At 44.0% G+C, this 23,554-nt stretch overlaps 1 protein-coding gene across 10 annotated transcripts; it reads left to right on the top strand.

Moving 5' to 3' along the window:
- The first annotated feature begins 875 nt into the window (after positions 1–875).
- Positions 876–22,780, top strand: LOC144988651 (integrin beta-2-like). 10 transcript variants are annotated; one of them, XM_078939253.1, is made up of 16 exons: positions 876–957; positions 12,932–12,986; positions 13,079–13,176; positions 13,349–13,550; positions 13,799–13,969; positions 15,626–15,867; positions 16,820–16,978; positions 17,297–17,392; positions 17,491–17,580; positions 17,658–17,795; positions 18,112–18,305; positions 19,587–19,819; positions 20,973–21,213; positions 21,300–21,511; positions 21,804–21,970; positions 22,119–22,780. In XM_078939253.1, the coding sequence occupies exons 2-16, from the start codon at positions 12,938–12,940 to the stop codon at positions 22,182–22,184; spliced, it is 2,358 nt and encodes a 785-aa protein (XP_078795379.1). In that variant the 5' UTR covers positions 876–957; positions 12,932–12,937; the 3' UTR covers positions 22,185–22,780. The 10 variants fall into 10 exon arrangements, with proteins under 10 accessions (XP_078795379.1, XP_078795378.1, XP_078795380.1 ...); XM_078939252.1 differs by having other exon boundaries at positions 882–957; positions 12,935–12,986; XM_078939254.1 differs by having other exon boundaries at positions 898–957; positions 12,917–12,986.
- Positions 22,781–23,554: the final 774 nt, after the last annotated feature.

Here is a 23,554-nt window from a genome sequence, read left to right as displayed (position 1 = left end):
CTATTGCCCACATAGCGGGTCCCCCCGTCTCCACGTTGTTTATGGATCCAAGGGAACCGCAAAGAAGTTTGGCATTGGTGCCGTCTCAGGAGCGACAAAAAAAACCAGCGGCAGGATCAGGAACAGGGATAAGGACTTGCAGGGGTCATGGCCCCATTCCCAGGCAGTCTCCTATCCAAGTACTAACCAGGCCCAACCCTGCTGGACACCCCTGAGGTTTCTTAGTTTTTTCCAGAATCCGGATTTTTAGGAGTTTTTACTTATCGTGAAGGGGGGTCTAAGGGCAGGGATGTCCAGTTTAGTTTAATCAGTTTGTTAGTTCAGTTTAGTATTTTCCTATTGAATTCTATGTATTTATGATCCTTTTGAGTTCATGTTTAACTTTTTCAATTACCGATACGAAGCCCATCGAGACGACTGTTGTTGTGAATTTGGGCTACAAATACAATTGAATTGAATTGAATTGAATTGAATTGAGAGAGTGTAAACAGAGGCATGATGAGGGCGGGCTTACTCCACAGCAGCAGTCCCGCCCACAACTCAAAGCAAATTTCTAATGAACTCCTGCCGCTCTGCAGACACTATGTCCTAGGTAACGAAGTTGGGTTTTTTTGTGGCTCAAAACGGCATAATCACCATTAAAAGACCACTGGAAACCCTTTGAAGACAGATCAGAAGATGATCAGAGTGGAACTTTAATGTCTTCTAGGGTTTTTATTGTGGATCTTTGACATCACCTCAGTGGTGAACTAAAGATTTTTGAATGAAATAAATATAAATTACCTACATTTCCACATCAGATGTCCAGCCTCATCTGAAATGTTCTGCCACACAGTGCTGATAAAATTAGCTCTTTCTGGGTGTGAGGGTGGAGGGCGGAGCCTCACCCATCAGACAGAGATCGGAGCGAGAGCCAGACAGACAGTCAGCACTCAGAGCGACATCCGCCTCTTTCTGGTAAGTCTCTAATTTCCTGAAAATCTTCACCTCTGCTGTTCCTCCTCACAACATGAAGAAGCTGCCCCACACGTCTGAAGAGGGGCTTGGCATGAAGTTTGTTTCTCTGAAAATGTCTGCAGCTGCCAGAATTCATCTTCCTGTTTGAGCCGCTCCAGTTCCTGTTCATCTTCTTGTTCTGTATGGTGCCGCAGAGAACAATGATCTGAGTTTGCCATTGCATTCGTAATGTCCGGGTTTCTTCATGTTTCCTTCCGTCAGCAGTTACTGTAGGTTCGTCATGAAAACTGAAGCTGGACTCATTCTATCAGAAAGTCTTCTTGGAGACGTTAAAGTTTACACGTCTCTCCAAATGCATGTACTTTAAATTTAAAGAAGGTTGTTCTACAAGCTGATGAAGGCAAGTGAAAGTTTTGACTCCATAAAAGGAGCTTTGTTAGTTCATGGTTTCAGGAAGAACAAGAACCAGGAAACTGATGAGCTGAGATGACGGCGAGGAAGGAACCATTTCTATTAATGATTGAGACCAAAGTCGTGTTAACATCCAGCAGCCTTCAGAGATGTGCTCTTTAATCTGTTCTCCTCACAGAAAGATTGATGAAATGAGTTGATTCTTGATTAAATGTTTGTATTGGGGGGGTTCACATAGGGAACACTTCCGGGTTTGGGGGAGAACTTGGCTTCAGAATAAGAGCCCCTCATTACTCGAAATTGAAAAAGGAAAAACATTTGAAGTCCATGAGAAATGTGGAGAAGCCTTTACTCTAGAGAATCACCAGAAGAGACATCTCCAACAACACTTGGACTTTTGTAAAGGCACTTAGACGGCGAACAGCAGGAAAGTGAAAGACTGGAGCCGTCAATAGCAACAGGAAGTTCAGAGAAAGGAAGCAGCTGTCTGTCATCCAGAGATGGCGGCTATGAGAGGCTCAAAGGAGCTCAGGGGAGGATTCAGCTACCAGCATCTCAGACGGGGTCTGGCACCTCTTTAATGGTCATTAAAGAACAGAAGGCCAAAGCAGAGGACTGAGACTGCACATGTTCAGATGTGTTTCTCTTTGAGGTGTAGGTAAGACCAGGAATGACGTTTCCACAGCTGGGTGCAGATTTGTTCTTGGATTGGTTTACATCCAATCAGATGAAACGACCAGAACAGATGGGTGTGTCTGTGGTGCAGAAGCAAACAGCACACCTCTCAGCATGAAGCTGCTACGAATGACACAAATACAGGCCTTTACACACCAACACACACTTGCACAAATGAAGTGCAAAAGGTATTCAGCAATAAAAAGTATATTCAAGGAGCAACAGTAAGCTCTACTGTCATGTCTAGGCTGCTTGTGTGCCATAAACAATGACATGGATAACCAGACAGCTTAACCACAAACACATTTCCTGTTAGCAAACAGCTTCAGTGGTTAAAAAGCATTTTAAAAAACATGTTAACTAAACTGGCAAACGGAAAAAACACGAGGATGGAATTTCTCGCCAAAGCGTATTTTAAACAAACATTTCATCAATGATGCACATTGTAAGCTAGTGAGGGTTCTCATTTGTCCAGATGATGATGTCTTGATATCTGTTCTAACATTTGCCAGTATGGGAAGATAAAGATCTATCAGACTATCAGCATCATCTCTCCCTTCAGTCAGACACAGAGGGGTGGATGGATCCCCACGTTCAGGTATAGAGTCCGGTTCAGGTTGACTATCCTTCCAACAGATGTTTGGAAATACGACTAAACGTCTTAATACGACTTTGGTAAATATGAAACTGATCCGCTTGATGGACTGTTGGGTGGGTTTTGTAGTCAGGAGCCTGGCGGATTGATTGGTACAGAACTTCAACGTAATTAAGTGAAAAACTCAGAGTATTGTTTTGTATTTTATGTGTTACAACTGAACAATGTTTAGAGATATTGTCAAAAGAGTTTTATGATGTGTTGCATTGCTCCCTGAAAAGGCTGATTATTGCAGATGAAAGAGGAGAACATGAAGAACAACAGAGTTCACTAGAAACTTCCCATCAACTCCTCTGACCAATCGCCTGCTTCATGGCCTCTAGGCATTCTGGGTAGTGTAGTCATAGCACATCATCCAACTGTTGTGTTTTGCTTCATGGGCCCTATAATGTGGTGCATGGTTGAAGGCGTATACTTATATAGCCCTTTTCTACCTACACGGCCCAAAGCGCTGTGCAGTCACACACACATTCACACACTGGTGGCGGCTCCACTGCCAAACACTGGCGCCAATCTCCCACCAGAGGCAAGGTGGGGTTCAGTGTCTTGCCCAAGGACACTTTGACACATAGGTGTGCAAGGCGGGAATCGAACCTGCAATCTTACGATCATGGGTCGACCGCCCTACCGCTGCGCCACCACGGCAGTTTGTGGTGCATCCACAAACAGATCCATGAAGGTCTTTGTGTTCCTGGTCTGAGCTGGAATCTGGATCAGAACTGGACGGATGGATCTGCTGTTGCTGCCATTTTGTTGCACCACTAATGTTAAGGTGTGAGGGCTGGACGTTAGTAGGAGAGAGTGTAAACAGACGGATCACAGGAAGTCAAGGAAGGCTTACTCCACGCCTACAGCTCCGCCCATAACTCAGAGTTGAAATCTACTAAACTCCTGCCGCTCTGCAGAAACTATGTCCTAGAAAACAACATGTTTCTAGATTTTGACTAAAAACTACGTAATCATAATTAAATTCAAATTCAAATTAATTTTATTTATATAGCACCTTTCATGACGAGAAGACAGCTCAAGGTGCTGTACATGAAAACAAAAACAAATGCAATAAAATACAATAAAATACATTCAATTAGCCCCGCGCAATAAAATACACAAAGACAAACACCAGTGGGAAATAAAAAAATAAATAAAATAAAGAGAAACCAGAATAAAGAGAAACCAGAAAGCGCCGTCTGCCCTGTCCTCCTATTGGCAGGGGTGTCAGTATGGACCCAAACACCCCAGCCGAGGGTGAGAAAACACTCATAAACAGTCGAATTTGAAATAAAAAGAATATGTGGTAAAATATCATAAAAAAGTAGATAAAAAAAAAATAAATCTTGATTAAGCAAATAAAATAATGTGATAAAACATCATAAAACGTAAAACGAATGAAGAATAAATATATAAGTGATAAAATATAGGAATAGAAAATAGTAAATTAAACAAGTAAAATGTGAAAAATGATGTAATAAAACTTTATGCATAAAATCTAATTGAAAGCTAATTTAAAAAGGTGTGTCTTTAGTTTCTTTTTAAAATCCTCCACAGTGGATGAGGCCCTCACATCCTCAGGTAGACTATTCCACAGACGAGGCCCGTAGTTTCTAAACGAGGCCTCGCCGTGGTTTTTTGTCCTGACCCTGGGGACCTTCAGCAGGCCTGCACCTGAGGACCTAAGGACTCTAGGAGGTTCATACGTTAAAAGCAAGTCAGATATAAAAGAAGGACTAAGACCATGGACACTCTTAAAAACTATTAAAAGAATCTTAAAATCAACCCTGAAGCTGAGATTTAAGGATTGGTGTAATGTGCTCCCTCTTCCTGGTTCTCGTTAAAAGGCATGCAGCAGAGTTCTGGACTAGCTGCAGGAGATTAATAGTGGTTTTCTTTACACCAGAAAGGAGGGCATTACAGTAATCTATCCTTGATGTAATAAAAGCATGGATTAAGATTTCAGCACTGGCTCTAGAGAGAAAGGGTCTCACTCGGGCGATATTCCTTAGATCAGTGTTTTTCAACCTTTTTTGAGCCACGGCACACTTTAACCGTGACAAAAATCCCGCGGCACACCAGCATCCAAAAAAAAAAAAAAAAAACAGAAATTCATGGTCTGTTTTGATCGACAGCCCCCCCCCCCCCCCCCCCCCGCAATCTCACGTGGATTTTTGTGATAATTGTGGCAGAAAAAGCAGGAATTTGCGGCTGTTTTATCTAAGACATGAACCACCAGCTAAAGACGAGCTTAGTTGGTATTTTTGTTAGAACTGAGCGACTTTATCAGCAGAATTAAGAACAAGGAAGTGAAGACTTTAACCACTTCTGATTGGTCAGACTGATGACATGTGATTAAGTCTTCAAGAATGATTGGTGGAGACAGTTAAAGGGGCGGGACTTTTCCTTACACACTTATAGCTGCAGCTATATCGTGGTACCGTGATTCTTATCAAAATGTCTTTAATAGAATTAAATAAACACAAAGAAAAAGTAATTTTAAGATCTTTTATATTCCTAACTACTCAGTGTTTTATCAGGGCCTGTTTGGATGAACACAGAGCTGATTTCCTGGAGATGGAAAATGTTTTTAGATCAGTGAATGAGGGCAATTTCCCACGGCGCACTTGACCATCTCCCACGGCACACTAGTGTGCCTGGTTGAAAAACACTGCCTTAGATGGTGAAATGCAGATTTAGTTAGTTTATTCACATGTTGGTCAAAGCTAAGATCTGCATCTAAAATCACACCGAGGTTCCTTACTGTGTCACGTGTAGCCATAGAATTGGTTGACAGATAAGATTGGACCCTATCTCTCTCATCCTCAGAACTGATTACCAAGACTTCAGTCTTGTCCTGATTGAGCTGCAAAAAGTTCTCTCCCATCCACATTTTAATGTCTAAAATACAGTTTAAAAGGCCATCCAGGGGTCCATTGTCATCAGGACACACAGCTACATACAGTTGAGTGTCATCAGCATAGCTATGAACGTCAATGCCGTGTCTCCTGATGACATCACCAAGTGGAAGCATGTAAAGATTAAAAAGTGTGGGACCCAGGATGGAGCCTTGGGGCACCCCACATGTCAGTTTATGCCTTTTAGATGAAAAATCCTTTAGATTAATAATAAAATCTCTGTTTGTGAGGAAAGATTTAACTAACAACTAAAAGCTGTCCCAGTAATTCCAACCATGTCATGAAGTCTGTTTAAAAGGATTGAATGGTCAACTGTGTCAAAGGCTGAACTCAGGTCCAGTAAAACTAGTACAGATACTTTCTTCATGTCTGCATTGGACCTGAGATCATTTAAGACCCTGACAAGTGCCATCTCTGTTGAGTGATGAGATCTAAAACCAGACTGAAACTTTTCTAAAATGTTATTTTCATTAATAAAATCATTCAGCTGAGTAAAAACAAGCTTTTCTAAAATTTTACTTAAAAATGACAGGTTGGATACCGGCCGGTAGTTATTTAAATGGGACACATCTAAACCACTCTTCTTCAGAATGGGTCTCACCAAAGCTGTTAAGACTCCAGTCTGAAGAGAGTAATTCAAATGTTTAGTAGCTCTTCCTCACATGATGTGAAAACTGACTTAAAAAGTAATTAAAAGACCAGTGGGACTTTAAAGCAGGACAGAACCGCTCTATATAAGTATATGTCATACTGTGACGTGCACGTGCGTGCACGCTGTTGCTTCTGTGCTGCTTGTGGGTTCCTCTGCTGTCGGGTTCAGCAGCTTGCGGCAGGGTGGGTTTGTGCAGCAGTCTCCTGCTGCCGTTTCTGCATGTGCGCCAGCCTCATCCTGCATGTACACCGGCTGCTGATGGGGGGGTCTTTGTTCAACTGAAGAAAGGGGGGGGGTTATTTTTAGGAAGCTTGACAGACATGGAGCTAAAGAAAGACTTGGAGCTGACAAAGAAGCTCATCCAAACTCAGAAAGCGGAAACTGACTTTTTCACTTCTTCCTTTTATGGCGCAACAAGTAGTGCAGGATGTGAGCCCCACCCCCACCCCCACCCCCCTTGCCCAACTCACACTCACAGTCATCTTCACAACAGAAGCTGTCTTTTGTGTTTCTGCTAAGCATTGAGAGCAAGAGAAGGAAGAAACCATCAAAGTGAGTGGAACGGCTGTCAGGAGATGCAGGTTAGGTGATGAACCAGAGACTCAACATGATGATGTGTGCAGAAATGAATCCACAAAGATCTGCAGTGAGGAAGAAAACCACCACCTTCAGCATCCCAAAGCCCCAAGCAGCCTGTCTGAAGGCTTCAGGGTTTCTTCAGGGTTTCTCTCTTCCATGTAAACACGTTAGCTGCGTTTACATGCGTTTACATGCTCCACGATCGTTTATCCGATCGTAGAGCATGTAAACGGTCATTCCGATCATGTGTCACTGCTGCTCTGGGTTACGTCACGCATAGACGGTGTTTGGCTGAGAGAAAGCCTTGGAGCTCATACGGGACCGATCAGCTGCTCTGCGGACGCCCCGTGAAAAGCACCGCTCCGCTCTCGCCCCGCTGGGTCTCTGCCTCTCCCTCCTTCACGAGGGGTATGCAGGGCAGCAGCGCTTTGGACCAAGTGAGCAGAGGAGCCAGATAACTTTGTGTGTGAAGGGAGGGAGGGATGCTTAGTTACGTGTGCGTTTTATTGTTTTGTTATGTGTGGGAGAATTCAGACTGCGAGCCGTCCCGCCACTCTGGGTTAGCGGCTGCAGGACTCAGGAGGAACCGTGTTTGGGGCGGTGTGTGAACGTCTCAGAGCAGAAATAAATGTTGCTCCGACCTTTAGAAGCTGTCCCGGCAAAATAAAGGCCGATGTTATTCCCACATATTTACGTGCAGCCAAGATGTAGATTGCCGTGTCTCTCGCACGGTCCTGGATTTTGTGTCCTCAAGCAAGGCTAATGTTGTTAGCGCGTGTTTACAGCCTGTCCTAACTCTTCCAGCTCCGTTCTTCAACATAAAAAGCAATGACCGCACGGATTAAAAAAACGATGAGCGAGCAGGCGCTTCATACTATTCATAACATTAATAAAAGCACGTTTGGAAGATCGCCTCGTGTTACGGAGCTGCTGCACAAAAGTCTGTGGCAGCGGTCTGTTTACAACGAGGCGCACCTCTTCTTCCGGGTTTTTTTTTACCACTACTGCGCATGCCCAAACGATTTATTCCGACCAAAGGCGTGAGCCATGGGAACGCTTGTTCTAATCGGAAAAAGGTTTTCTGATCCCATGTGCACGGGTGAATTTTAACCCGACCATTGATCCGATCAAGATATTCTGCCCATGTAACCGCGGCTAGTGAGAGAAAGCCTTGGAGCTCATACGGGACCGACCAGAGTTCGGTAAAGTTAGAAAGATCTTCACAGATTCGGACTTCCGGCCTCAATAACTCTTCTGATAAACGTTCAATCGTGACAGCAAGTATCTCAAACCTTTTGTATTAACCCAGAGAGTGAACTACAAATGCATTTCAAAAGAAAAAAGATCGTTTTTTCGCCTTTTGATCAAAATTGTTCTCTTCGAGGTGTAAATGCAGACACGCAGCGAGCCGGCAGCCAAGGGACCGTCAACAAAGTGCAGCCTCTGTGAAACACCATTCTATAAAAATCAATACTCTTGTGGAAAATGAATACATATCTACATTTATATGAACTGGTAGTGAATATCTGTCAGCATATTGATGCTAAAATAAATATTTTGTGTGAAAGTCCATCTTTATCATATTTTGTTGCACATATTTTTTACATTTTAATAGAGATATGAATTATAATTAAAGTGATTAATAGCTCTGTAAATACTGAAGCTACAGTCATCAAACTTTCCTTACTGACTAATCATGACCATATTGTCCGACTACAACCAAGATTTGGTCAAAATAAACATTTTTTTATTTTTTGGGAATTCTTTATATTGAAATATGAATCATATTCGGTCAAAGATCCTCAACAGCTCTGAAGATACTGAAGCTACAGTCACCAAACCGTCTGTACTGACTAATGATGACTTTATGGTCCGACTACAACAAAGATTTGATCAAAGAACCGCTTTGTTTGTGTTTTGGGAATTTACATGTAGAAATATGGATCATATTCGGTCAAAAATCCTCAACAGCTCTGAAGATACTGAAGCTACAGTCACCAAACCGTCTGTACTGACTAATCATGACCTTATTGACCGACTACAACAAAGATTTGGTCAAAAATTCACTTTTTGGGGGGGGGGGGTTATTTTAAAATATGGATCATATTTGGTATAAATTGTTTAATAGCTCTGAAAATACTGACGCTACAGTCACCAACCAAACTTTCCTCACTAACTAATCATGACCTTACTGTCCGACTACAACAAAGATTTGATCAAAGAACCGCTTTTTTATGTTTTGGGAATTTTCATATAGAAATATGAATCATATTCGGTCAAATATCCTCAATAGCTCTTAAGATACTGAAGCTACAGTCACCAAACTTTCCTTATTGACTAATCATGACCTTATTGACCGACTACAACCAAGATTTGATCAGAAATTCACTTTGTTTATTTTTTGGGAATTCTTTATATTGGAATATAATTGTACAATTTAGTTCACTGAAAATGTTTTGTTCAAGTCAGTTTGTTTGAATACTAGTATAACTAAGGACAGTTTTTATTTAATTATTGGGTCTACATTGCATTATATTTTTTCCTAATAAATCATTTCTAACAGCTACTGAAAGTTATTTTCTTTCACCATTTTCTTTAGTGGTTTGGTATAAATAAATGGGAAAGAGTTGTTTACTGTTATTAAACTATAAGCAGAACTAATTAAATGTCATGGGCCAATGATGATCAATATGCGAATAAGTGAGATACCATAAAAAATAAAGAAAGAAACAGGTTGTTGTAGTAAGATGGTATAGTAAAAATGAGGACTATTGAGGACTGCATTAATTGTATTTTATGAGCAAATGAGTGTAATTGAGAAATTATTTTTCATTCTTAAAAAAGAACAAAGTGAATTTCTGACCAAATCTCTGTGGTAGTCAAGCGGTTCTTTGAACAAATCTTTGTTGTAGTCGGACATTAAAGTCATGATTAGTCAGTACAGACAGTTTGGTGACTGAAGCTTCAGTATTTTTAAATTCTATTGATCACTTTAATTATGATTCGTGTCTCTAATAATTGTGAAAAATATGTGCAATAAAATATAATAAAGAAAGACACACAAAATATTTATTTTAGCATCAATATGCTGACAGATATTCACTACCAGTTCATATAAATGTAGATATGTATTCATTTTCCACAAGAGTATTGATTTTTACAGAATGGTGTTTCACAGAGGCTGCACTTTGTTGACGGTCCCTTGGCTGCCGGCTCGCTGCGTGTCTGCATTTACACCTCGAAGAGAACAATTTTGATCAAAAGGTGAAAAAACGATCTTTTTTCTTTTGAAGTGAAATTGTAGTTCACTCTCTGGGTTAAAACAAAAGGAATTAGATACTTGCTGTCACATTTGAACGTTTATCAGAAGAGTTATTGAGGCCGGAAGCCCGAATCTGTGAAGATCTTTCTGACTTTACCGAACTACCGACCAGCTGCTCTGCGGACGCCCTGTGGAAAGCACCGCTCCGCTCTCGCCCGCTGGCTCTCCCCTCCCTCTCACCCCTCACGAGGGACATGCGGGGAAGGAGCGCTTCGTGCCCCCCGACGCTCACTCGGTCCACTGGCACCCGAGTGAGCAGAGGAGCTGGATTAATTTGTTTTATGTGTGGGAGCAGTGGCGGTTCTACACTAACTTACTCCCTGGGCGAGTAACCCCCCCCCCCCCCCCCCCCCCCCCCCGCAGACATACAAAATTTGACAACATCCTGCTGTGTTCCCTATCTTCTATTTAGCCATTTTACACAAAAAATGCATGAATTTTCTAGACTCGTATTACAGGGGGGGTCAAACTCAGTCACACAGGGGCCTAAGTTAAAAACACGCTTAAGGTTTTGGGCAGAAGAAGATAAAGATTTACTGAACACACTAAAGCTAAACTTTTAAACCTTTTAAACTGAACTTTTTGAACATAAATATGAATAAAAACAGGAACATTAATCCAGAATAACTCAAGTTAAACCTTAAATAACTTGTAATATTTTGCTCTCCATTTAAATATATTCTGTCAAAATTATACAAATGTGAACATGCTGCAGAACAAAACAAAGAAAGTCTGGAAATATTAATAAGAAATTACAAATCAAATAATTCCGTTTTTTTTGCTCTTTCATCATTTTTTAGAGCATTTTTTTTAGAGCTGGACTCCTGCTTCATTTTTAGCAATAATTTCTTAATGTGTGACGTCCTGTGTGTGTCTTTGTGAAACATATCAGAGGGATTAGATCTAAAAAAAACTTATTGTGATTAATATGTTTAGGTCTTATAAAACTTTAAAGACTAAATCTTAGAACTCATCAGTGGGATTACTCCAAAAATATTTGGCATTTCCCTAAATTTGTGCAACACCAACAGCAGAAATCCTCCAAAAAAACTCAATCCATAAAAAATGGTCTGCGCTCACCCCCCCCCCCCCCCTTCCCTCTCACACGCGGCTCCGTCTCCATGACGACAGGCGCAGCTGCGGCCCAGAGTTGATGGTCAGATAGAAAAAGACTCCCAATCACCTGTTAGTGTGATTCAGCCAGCCACCGGCGAGTTGCGCCCCCCTCTCGAGTTTTTTTTACTTATGTTCCAAAGACTACCGCAAAGAGGTGTGGCCGCAAGCGTCTTGCAGCAGAGGGTGGTGGTCACGTGCGCGTCGGGTCTGCTGTGTCGGAGCAAGGAATTGTGGGAAATAATCCCCATTGCCTGCTTTTGTCGAAATTGGATTGAGCACGGGTGTTTGTTCTGCCTAACTCCTTTTCATGTGCCTGTTTTACGTTGTTTCACTCTGAGGTATTTCATCTTTTTTTTTGCACCATAAGTGTGAAGAGGAAATAGGATGAAGACATTCTTAAGAGTCTGATGTGTCAAAAAAAGCGTAAAGTGTCGGCAGCTGAAGTAATTTCAAATTAAAAGCTCCAAGCTTCCTCCTAGACTATAGTAGCACATTATGTGTAACGCATCGGGCACGGCAAATGCCGCCCCCTATGAAGTGCCGCCCTGGGCGACCGCCCACATCACCCATATCAAAAACCGCCACTGTGTGGGGGGATTCAGACTGCGAGCCGTCCCGCCGCTCTGGGTTAGCGGCTGCAGGACTCAGGAGAGCCGCCAGCTCACGCAGCGAGTTTGGGGAAGCAGAAATAAATGTCGCTCAGTCCTTTTCAACACTACTGCGGATGCCCAGATGATTCATTCCGACCGAAAGTGTGAGCCATGGGAACGTTTGTTCTAATCGGAAAAAGGTTTTCTGATCCCATGTGCACGGGTGAATTTTAACCCGACCATTGATCCGATCAAGATATTCTGCCCATGTAACCGCGGCTGACTTATACAGAAGAAAAATGCCCCCCCTCCAAAAGACAGAGATGGTGTGAGGGGGTTCAGGTGAAAGGAGCAGCATCTTTGTGACTCTTTCAAGCTTTAAACTTGGTCTGATTACGATGAAGCACAGAGAGGAGGAATCCTCAGTAAACTGTTGTTCTTCTCTCCAGCCCTCTTTTGGTTTGTTCAATGACAACTTGAAGTTCTCGTGCGTCTTCATGCTGACGCGTTTGTGCACCGAAAACGGTTTCTTGGAACTGAGCTGACAGGAGATCCGTGCTGCACTTCCACATGAACCTCAACGTGCTCAGCAGACAAGCCAGCAGGGATTCAGCTTGGCTCCTGCGAATTCTGCTGCCCTACAGAACACAGAAGTGAACGAGGGATGGCGGGGGGTCAAATCAGGATCAGCGTTCTCATGACTGCACGCCACGTCTGGGCAGGGATGACGTAACAACAGATGCTGAGCAGAAAGGACATCAGCAAAACCACGACCATTCAAAGCCAACCATGTCCCGGCAGCCAATGAGCTCAATGCCCCCCCCACATATAATCAGGATCTACTCTGAAAGCAAATACTCTGATATGAAACTGTAAATTGAAGAAGTGAAGAAGGAAACAGTTGAAAGAGCATCTGTTACAAATAAACATTATTTTTCATTTGGTAACAGTTTTAGGTTTATAGTTTTTATTCGTTCAAGTTGAAAACATTTCTTTCAAGTTTACAATATTTACTTTTGATTTAAAAACTGCTCTAATTTTACAAATGTGCAGACTGCTTTCTGTCAGCAGGTCATGGATCGGAGTTTGGTGCTCCTGCTGCTCCTGCTGTGGGCCGGAAACGGTAAGCTTGATGTGATGACCTCTGATGGAGAAGTTCAGAGAGGAACAGCAGGAGCTGATCCTGATCCTCCTGGTCTGTGCTGCTCTCTGCAGGGTTGTGTCAGCAGAAGGAGGTCTGCTTGAAGTCGGTGGTGAACTCGTGTGATGACTGCATCACAGCTGGACCGTACTGCGCGTGGTGCCAGCAGCTGGTGAGAAGTTCATCCTCTGCAGAGACAAACACCTCTGAACACCACATGTTCACCTGCACTCAGGTGTCTGCTTCTACACTGGTGGAGGCAGTTGGTTCCTCCAAAGAGGAGCCTGAAAGCTCTGCCTCCATTCTGGATCAGAACTCTCTCCGTCTTTGCTTCTTTCATGTAGAACTTCAGCGCTGGAGGGAAGCAGGAGAGCATCCGCTGTGACACCCGAGCGCAGCTGAAAGAAAAAGGCTGCATGGAGAAACACATCATCACTCCAGGGAACAGCATGGACGTCCTTGAGAAAGTGCCCCTGTCTCCTTCAACCGAGCGGGGAGAACCTGTCCAGCTGAGTCCACAGAAGATCAGCCTGAAGCTGAGACCCGGTTAGTGGAGTCCGTGAACATTGAAGAACCTCTGATGGGTTTCTGTACAGCACCAGAATCTTAACACTGATGGATCTGTTGCAGTGTGGAATGAAATTCAATCAGCTTGTGCAAAAATCCTCTATTGATGACAGAGGGAATGTTCTGTTGGTGGTTGATCGGCTCTGTTCATGGTTCTTGTTCTAAGTCTAGATGGGCGTGATACAGTGCACCCGGTTCTGATCCTTTTTGGTTCTCTGTGCTTCCAGGACTTCCACAAACATTCCAGGTTTCCTTCAAGAGAGCTGAAGGTTATCCCGTGGATCTCTACTACCTGATGGACCTTTCCTACTCCATGAAAGACGATCTGGAAAATGTGAAAGGGTTAGGAAAAGACCTTTTTGAAGCACTGAGAAAAATCACACGAGATGCTCAAATAGGTAAGAAGACCACTGTCTGATCTACTCTGCTGCTTTTTATTTATTCAGTCAGGAGTTGTTGTACAGAAGAAATGAATGTGGATCGGCTCATAGAAATCTACAGGAAACCCACACAGGCAGATAAAGCCTTTTGTTTGACTCCCACAACCCACTCTGACACAGACTGAGAGGAATCAAAACCCTGAACCACGAGGCAAAACCGATCCCCACCTCAACAGAAGATGGAATGAAGAGGCTCATCTCAAGTTGGCTCTGAAAATCTGTGGTTATCCCAAACAGGCCTTCAACAAGGCATCATCTCACATCAGAAAGAATACAGAGGAAGGCTCCTGGCAGAAACCAGAACATTGTCATTCTGTACATAGCCAGGGTCTCATAGAAACCAAACCCATTTCAGAACAACCATTACACTACGGCAGAAGCTGGTTCTTCTCAAAGACCTCACACCCAAAGTGGGGTCCAGTGCAGTAAATACTTAGGATTGGACAAACCCAACAGCCATTAAACAAAATAATATGGACCAACCCAGGAGAAACATCACCTCAGGACCAGTTTCTGCTGTTTACACACATTTAAAAGACAAAGGACTTTTGTTGAAGACCAAAACATGAAGGTTCTTGACAGACAATAAAGGCCCAATCAAGAACCCTTCCTTCAACAGAGGTGGAGACCTCAGACCTAATTTGTCTTTTCTTTACCATGCTGCCTTTTCATTAGTCCCAAAGACCAAGGCTCCAGCACGACCACACCTAAAGACCCTGTGATGGGAACAGACAGGATTACAAGAGAGGAGGCATTTCATTAGTTTCTCTTATTTGTTCCCGTTATTGAGACATCCAGATACAGGGATGTGGGACTTGAACCCAGAACCTCAGACTGCAGAGCAACTTGGATGAGCGGTGAAACATTTCAAGGAAGAAGATTTTAAGTCCATATTTCATGACTCAACTTCAAGACATAAATACCAAAGGACTTAATTAAGGCATTTCCCGCTGTCATCTTTTACAAGAACAACCAAAAAAGAAGAAGCAAGACAGAAGTAGAACTCGTTTCCCGACAGAGGACAAGTAGACAAATCTTAGAAGGAAACTGTTGATAGATTCTCTTTCTGTGCTAAATCTGTGCAATAATCATAGGAACTGTGCAGTCCTCCATAGAAATCATAATATGTTCTATGTTCATGTTATGCTTGTGTATCACATTGATACGTCTTTTATTTTCTGATCATAGTAACACTGTAAATGATGGTCCAGGACCAGAGTCAGAAATTTTGTTTGTGGTAGGGTAGGGTGGTTGACCCTTGATCGTAAGATTGCAGGTTTGATTCCTGCCCTGCATCCCCATGTGTCGAAGTGTCCTTGGGAAAGACACTGAACCCACCTTGCTTCTGGTGGGAGGTTGGCACCTGTGTTCGGCAGCGGAGCCGCCATCAGTGTGTGAACGTGTCTGTGAATGGGTAAATGGGTCTGTGACTCTAAAGCACTTTGGCTTTTAAGGAAGGTAGAAAGGCACTATAGAAAAAAACGCCATTCACCATTTACAAATTTTGTTTCATCCCTTTGGTGGTATGAAAATAAAAGATCCTTGAATCCTTCAAAGGTCTTTTTTATTGAGTTACTTTCACTTTTAGATTAATCTGGTGTCCTTCAATTTCAGGGTTTGGTGCCTTTGTGGATAAGACGGTCCTACCTTTCACCAACACCAACGAGGAGAAACTAAAAAGGCCCTGTGAGGATAAATATGAGGATTGTCAGGCTGCCTTCGGCTACAGACACGTACTCAGTCTGACAAAGAGCCAGGACAAGTTCAAGGCAGACGTTTCTGGGCAGAAAATCTCTGGGAACCTGGACTCTCCCGAGGGGAGTCTGGATGCCATGATGCAGGCTGCTGTGTGCGGGGTAAGCACTCCTTTCACCTGAGGAACTACTGTTCTAATTCAGATGGAACATTCCACCTGTCTCTAAGAACATCAACCTTAATTAAGAGGTTGATCCTTGAAGTCCTTCTGTAAACTGATGAGTTGTCAGGAGGAACACTCTTATGTAAGATTTCCAACAAATCCAGAAAACCCTGGTACTCTGCACTGACATTAGATATGTTAGCTCAAATGACAATCAGCACCCAGAAAAGCCACCAAAACTGAGGGCTTACCCAGACCAATGGTAGAGATTGGTGTCAGAGCCTCAGCTGTGAGTTCAACGATATCAACATTGGTGGCCAAACTGACGTTACCGGAGGACACAGCCTTGCCAAGATAAAGGGCAAACAAAACAGGGCAAACAAGGATCCCACACGAACAACGGGAACATCTACAGGCATGCTACTGGTGACAGGTTGTAGTGAACACTTGTACAACATGTAAGGCTGTAGCGAGTAAGATGCAGGCGTGTCATACGGAGCCAGTACTCACACTTGAGAAATGACTAGAGTGTGGCGTAAGGACACCGTACGACAGCATCACCCGTACGTCAACTTCCATTATCCTTACCAATACTTCACAATATACTTGCAACATGCACATGGTACATTCCATTTTCAACATTGTCTGGAGGTGGCCATATGAGCCTTAAGGGAATTACAAGACACACCTGCACTCCTGTTTAAATGCAGCCCCTCCTCTCTACGACCCGCCAGACAAACCGAAAACCCTCAGAACCCATAACAGTCAACCCCCCTACAAGCGCATGTGACTAAGGCTTTACTAGGAAATCTCAACATTTAGTTTAGAATGTTCCCAATCAGACATCTATTTTGAAGGATCTCCTGTGACAACATGAGCTTTTCTTGCGCGGTCCGAGTAAAGGTCATAGAGTTTCATCAACAATCTGAGGTTCCTTTTGATCTTTTCAGGATGTCATCGGGTGGAGGAACAGCAGCACACGCTTAATCGTTCTGGCCACGGATGCTGGTTTCCACATGGCCGGAGATGGAAAGTTAGCTGGGATTTTGGAGCCCAACGATGAGCGCTGCTACATGCACAACAACCTGTACAGCAAGAGCAACGACATGGTGCGTGTCTATTGTTTGTGCACTGGGAAGTAAGGACCCATTCTTTCCAGATCTGTGGTGTTAATGTTCACCTCTGAAGAAAATCAAAGGACAGGTTTATGAAAGCAGTGAGGATGCAGCTGTATGCACACAGTGATAGGAAAGCAGCACCTCCTCACACGGCTCAGGAGTTCGCTCTGTCTGTGAGCTAGAAAGGGTTTGGTGGACCAGGACAAAGGGGGTGGACAGGGCGTTGTCCCTCCCTTTCCCATCACTTCTTCTTCAAGAGCTGAGTAACCATTTAGAGATTAGGTTGACTTTCATGTCGGATGTTTTCAGGACTATCCCTCTGTGGGACAGCTAGCCAGGCAGCTGGAAAAGAACAACATCCAGCCAATCTTTGCAGTAACAAAGAACGTGGAGACTGTGTACAAAGTAGGTCACACCAACTTCTGACTTTGTTGCTTCATGTCTTTCCTGTTGGTCAGTTCTACATTTGATCAGACGGATTCTTCATTCTTTGTTTTTTCCAGGAGCTCTCCAAACTGATTCCAAAGTCAGAAGTTGGAGTTCTGTCAGATGACTCCGGAAATGTGGTTAAGCTGATTCAAGAGGCTTATGCGGTAAGTTGTTTGTTTCTGCTGCTGTTCGTTCTGTTTTTTTATCATCTCACCCCCATATGGATGTATAACCACTGCAGAGGCTGACGTCCAAGATAACCTTGACCCACTCCAACCTTCCTAAAAAAGTACAAATCCTCTACAAGCCTGTGTGCAAAAATGGAGAAGGAGAGAGTCCCACTCAGGGTGTTTGTGACGAAGTGGGAGAAGGAGAAGAGGTCAGTGTGTCCCAAGTTCTTCACGGAAACGTTCATGTGTCTTTGATTCTGGAACCTCAGACAGAACTCTTAGAGGGTTTGATTCTCCGTTGATCTATTACCTTTTTGTTCATGGTGGAGCGTCTGCACCTGTGGAATGTACAACATAATACATGAAAACAATCAAAGATGCTGCCACTTTAACACACAGAAGGAATCTTGTTAAAGGTGTACGGGTGAACTAAGTGCTTTAACTTTAGCACAAATGAGGGTCACCTGGCTCTCAGGGCCGAAGGGGGGAACAATGTCTGCCTCCCTGACTGAAATCCCTTTTCAGATCTCCTTTAACATCACCCTGACGGCAGACTCCTGCATGAAGAAGCAGGAATCCTTCAGCATCAAACTCCTGGGCATCAGAGATACGCTGACGGTGAATTTATCCACCAACTGTGACTGCCACTGCCAGGACGACGCCAGCACATACCACGAACACTGCAACAGTAATGGCAGAGTCTCCTGTGGCATTTGCAGGTCGGGACACGGGTTCAACACAGTGCTGTCTTCATCAGCATTCATTCTGATGTTTGATCTCCAAAGAACGAGGTCCCGAATACAAGGGGCTGAAATGAGCTCCTTTGTAGGGGTGCTGGGCTCTCCTTTAGAGATAGAATGAGAAGTTCGTTCACCCGCAGAGAGCTCAGAGTGAAGACGCTGCTTTTACACATCCAGAGGAGCCAGTTAAGGTGGCTCGGGCATCTATAATAATAATAATAAACTTTATTTGTATAGCACCTTTCCAGGTAAAAATCACAAAGTGCTTCACAGTACAACATGATAAAACAACAGTAAAACACAGTAAAAACACATGTTAAAAAGAAATTAAGAAAAGCTATTTTAAAAAGATATGTTTTTAGCTGCTTTTTAAAAGAAAACACTGAGTCCACAGATCTGAGGCTGAGAGGAAGAGAGTTCCAGAGGGATGGGGCCACTGCGGCAAAGGCTCTGTCTCCTTTAGTTTTTGGTTCAGATTCCTCCTGGACGCCTACCTAGGGAGGTGTTCGGGGCATGTCCCACTGGGCGGAGGCCCCGGGGAAGTCCCAGGACAAGCTGAAGAGACTACGTCTCTCTGGGAATGAATCGGGGTCCCCCCAAGAGGAGCTGGAGGAAGTGACCAGGGCAAGGGAAGTCTGGGCATCTTTGCTTAGACTGCTGCCCCTGCTTTATTGGTCAAGTACAGTGCAGATACAAGGAATTTGGCTTCGGTGTCTCAGCTCTCGTGCAAAACAAGCAAGGTATAGAATAGGTGTAAAAGGGTAAAGACAAAAAGATAAATAATTTGAAAAAATTAGAAGATAAATTAAAATACAACAGTAGTTCCGGTGTGCAGGTGTTCCCTTGTCATTGCTCTTCTTCCTTCCACTTTGTTCCAATAAAGTCAAGGGTGTCTAGAACCTGTTCAAGCCATCGTTAGTGAAGAGAGCATAGTGTTATATCAACTTACATGTTTCCAATTCATGGAAGTGAAAATATATTAACAAGTTAGTCTTTTTTCTGAAAGTTTCAAGTTCAATTTCTGCCTTGCCAGCCCATCTTTTGAAGTGTCCTTGGCCAAGACATTGAACCCCACATTGCTCTTGGTTGAGGTTGACACTCATCTGTGGGTAAATGTGTGTGGTGGGAGGGGAGGGGTTAATGACTATAAAGCGTGTTGGGCCTTAAAGGAAGGTAGAAAAGCACATTATAAGTACGAACCGTTTACCAAGTCTTTCTTTTGTTAAAGTTGTGCTTTGTTTCCAAACGTGTGCCCAACAGTTGCAGGGAAGGTTTCGTGGGCCAGTTCTGCAGCTGTTCTGTTGGGGATAAAGACAGAGACACTCTGAAAAAACAATGTCAAAAAGACAACGGCACAGAGTGTGAGGGTCGAGGAGACTGTGAATGCGGCCGCTGCAGCTGCCACACAACGGAGAGCGGGAAAAGTTACTACGGTGAATTCTGCCAGTGTGTTGATGAGCAGTGCTCCAAGTACGGGAACAAAGAATGCTCAGGTAGAGTTGCATCCACCTTTGTGTAAAATGACAGTTGTTTCTTTTCCAACATCACAACAATGTTGACATAAATAGCTTTGTACAGTTGGATTGCAGCAACATGTTTGTGCAAAAACAGAGTCTGGGCGGATTGTGATCCTATTTGATTACACTGCTATAAAAACCATGAAGAAGGGAGAAAATTGTTTTTTCCTGTTTGGTTGGATAGAGGGAACTTTCCAGATAACCTAGTTTCATTGTGTGTTCAGATCTGAACTTGTTTCTGGGCCACGACTTTTGTTTCCAATTGCCGTAAGACCGGCCACGGTGCTTTAACAGACCCCAACTCCTTGCTCATTTAGAGTAAAGGGCCACTGCCAACAATTTTCTAACATGGCTGGGGGCGGGGTTACTTGGCCAAAGGAAGAGGGTGTTAACTTTAAACATAGGGGGACAAAACCATGACATCATGACGGACAGGGTGACATGGTTTCTCCAAATGCACACAGTGCAAACAGTCCCAAAAACTGGGAATCCACTAAGATCTTTAGGGATCAAACTCAACGGGTTGACTTATTCCTCTTGTACCTTTGCAGAGACCATCCTTTGTAACCCTTTGAGAATTATGTAAGGGAAACAAAATCATCTCAAATAGCTCTTCCAGAGGAACTGTCCTGATATCTATCACTCTGAACAGTCCCTTCAAGAAAGACTGTCCTACACCATTGAGTCTTGCTTAAAGCCTACCTGCAGATTGTTCTAGGAACCGAACATAAAGAGTCCACAAGCTGCAATATCTCTGGCAAGTACACTTTAGAAGAACTTCAATGAGCCTCCAAAGCTTTCATCGTTTGAACAAATTCCCAATTGAGATCAGTAGAACCCCTTCTGTATTATGGGAAACAGCTTTCGTCATGGGAGATATCTGTTTTCCACAGTCTAGTAATCAAAAAGCTCAATGACTGTTACAGTAGTTTCAGCCTCAGTCTGGACAAAACAGCAGCTTGATCATTTTCTACTGCCCATCAGCTGCCTCCGTCTGCCTGTTAGGGTGAGCAGTGTTGGTCTATAGGAGCAGACCTGGGAGTGACAGTGTCATCTGCTAAGCAGGGAGCTGTTCCTATCAAAGAGGCATCTCGGAACTCGTACTCTCTAAATGCTTCTCACTCCTTAGGACACGGAGAGTGCAAATGTGGAAAGTGTGAATGTGAAAAAGGTTTCCAGGGCTCTGCCTGCCAGTGCAAAGAGTCCAACGAGGACTGCCGTCCACGTGAGGTGGCCCACCTGTGGGGGAAGGACGATGTGTGCTACGGCAGAGGAGAGTGCGTCTGTGGCCAATGCAAGTGCAATGAAGGATATCAGCCTCCCTTCTGTGAGAAGTGCCTCGGCTGCTCAGATCCATGCCAGACCCAAATGTAGGAAGTCACTTTTCAGCGTCTGTTGGTGCATCTCTATGACCGATCAATGACTTTCACCTGAAGCGGTCTGGTCTTGTTTGCAGGAACTGCATCGAGTGTCTTGGATTTCAATCTGGTGACTTGAAAATGAGCTGCGCTATGAACTGCAGAGGCCTTTCTCATACGCTGGTGGAGTCCTTCAATGTGTCGGGGAAGGAGTGCCAGCAGAAGGACAGCGAGGGATGCTGGATCAAGTTCAGGCTGCAGCAGCAGTTTGGCGTGAATAGATACAAGGCTGAGATCCTGAAGCACAGAGGTTAGTCACAGATGAAACAACATGCAGAATGATGTCATCTTTAGGTGATATTTCACAGAAAAGAAATGTCATGAGTCCCTTCCACCTTCAGCCAACAATAGCCGGTACAGGCTCTTAGAGCCAGCAGGTACTTCCTGTTTGGAACGCCAGAGGGAGGAGTCACTCATAGTCATAAGTTTCTGCAGCTGAGCATCTTCTTCTCTGCCTTTTAGCTCCTCCCTTTGGGAGTAAATCCTCTTCCACTTGGGATTTGCATATTTGATTTGGTTTTGAGCGGAAACTCTTCTTCCAGACTGTCCGGAGCCCCCCAACGTCATTGCTATCATTGGAGGCTCCCTCGCAGGAGTGGCCCTCATCGGCCTCCTGGTGCTGATGCTCATCAAGCTCCTCATCCACATGCAGGACCTGAAGGAGTTCCGGAAATTTGAGAATGAGCAGAAGAAATCTAAGTGGGCAAAGGTGAGATACTGTGCATCCCTTTGGTTTTTTTCTCCGTCCAGTCAATAGTTTTCACACACAGCTAGAATAGAATAGAATAGAACAGAATAGAGTGCAGTCTTCCGAGAGGCAGAATGGTCCGTGTGTCTGACTGCGCTCTCATTTGCAGGCCGACAACCCGCTCTTCCAGGGCGCCACCACCACTGTGGCCAACCCCACCTTCACTGGAGAGTGAAGGTGCCAACTGAAGCCCCCAGTCTCACGGCCAGCATCCCTCATCTGTTTTGCTGCAGTGAAAATTTGCAGGCAGCAGCTGATCTTTTCCTCCAACTCTTCTCAGCTCATCTTTTCATTGACTGCAGCTCTTGGGGGGGTTACTGCAGGAAAAGTGAGATGGTGACTGAAGGGAGTCTACACTCTATAGGCGTCTGGCCTTTTGCTCATGGTTCTGGGTGGGTCACAGCTGGAGATCCACATGCAGGTTCTAGGTTCCTTCTGGATCACCCCCCTCCCCCCATATGTGCAGACCTTGAGGGCTCTGACTGCAAAGCTTAGTGTTTTTCTGCTGCATGTTTTCTGCTCCTCTTCCTGTCTCAAACAACAGAAGATCCAGAGCTGCCATCTAGTGGTGGGGGTTGTACCACACTTCCTCCCTGCACGGGGGGGGGGGGGGGGGGGGGGGGGGGTTCACTCACTTTCAAAGGACATCAGTGAATCCTCAGGTCCAGGATCAAAGTTTTTACTCGTTTTCAGAAACCAAAAAAAGTTTGCAATATTGTCTGCAGTGCTGTGACTGTTGGGTGGAATAAAGCTGGATTTCTGCTCCTCCTCCTTCGGTGTGAACTTCTTTAAGGTCTTTGTTCAGCAGACCTGAAGATGCTTCCGACTAAAGAACTGTCACAGGTTCATGCAGAACTGTGAAACCTTCAAAGCTCTGCTGTTCCTGCAGAGATGGAGCTCAACGCAGCGTCCACATGGAGAGGACTGCAGCAGGGTCCATCTCTACGTTCGTCAAAGTCCTTATCCACCAAATGTTGTCAACATTTTATTTATGTCATTATTCAATACACTTATTAGAAAGAACTTAGCCAGCAGACCTGAACAGTAAAGATTGAAGATCAACTTTATTAATCCCCGAAAGGAAATTTACTCGTAGTAGCAGCACCACAGAAATAAGAGATAAAATCAAATAAACACAAGACCAATATACACTGGGGAGAAAAGAAAAAAGAAACAGGCAGAAAATATGCAGTCAAAAACTCTAGAACTCTCAAAAATCTTATGTAATTCAAGATGAATTGTGAAGTCTAATGGCTGATGGCGGTAATGACTTCCTGCATCGTTCTCTAGCACAGCGGGGGTGTGGAAGTCTGCCGCTAAAGCCTCTTCTCAGTTTGTCCACCTCTTGGAAGAGAGGATGGGAGGGATCGTCCATGATGGTCCGTTTAGCCAGTAGTCTGTCCCCCCACCACTTCCTCCAGAATGGTAAGCTTGGAGCCGATTACAGACCCTGCTTTTTTATGAGTTTATCCAGTCTGTTGGCGTCCTTTACTCTGACGCCAGCACCCTGCAGCAAAGAAGATGGAGCTCGCCATGACAGACTGG

Source organism: Oryzias latipes, chromosome 21, assembly GCF_053564925.1.
Source record: "Oryzias latipes strain Hd-rR chromosome 21, Olatipes_Hd-rR_3.1".
NCBI classification, from domain to species: Eukaryota; Metazoa; Chordata; class Actinopteri; order Beloniformes; family Adrianichthyidae; genus Oryzias; species Oryzias latipes.
The sequence above is the reverse complement of the archived record's forward strand: the minus strand, read 5'-3'. Positions and strand labels throughout refer to the sequence as shown.

Coding starts and splice junctions, on each gene's coding strand:
- LOC144988651 (XM_078939248.1), top strand. CDS start 7,246: ATGCAGGGCAGCAGCGCTTTGGACCAA. Junction 18,306..19,586: donor GTCTCCTGTGGCATTTGCAG/GTCGGGACACGG, acceptor TGTGCCCAACAG/TTGCAGGGAAGGTTTCGTGG. Junction 21,512..21,803: donor TGAGATCCTGAAGCACAGAG/GTTAGTCACAGA, acceptor CTCTTCTTCCAG/ACTGTCCGGAGCCCCCCAAC.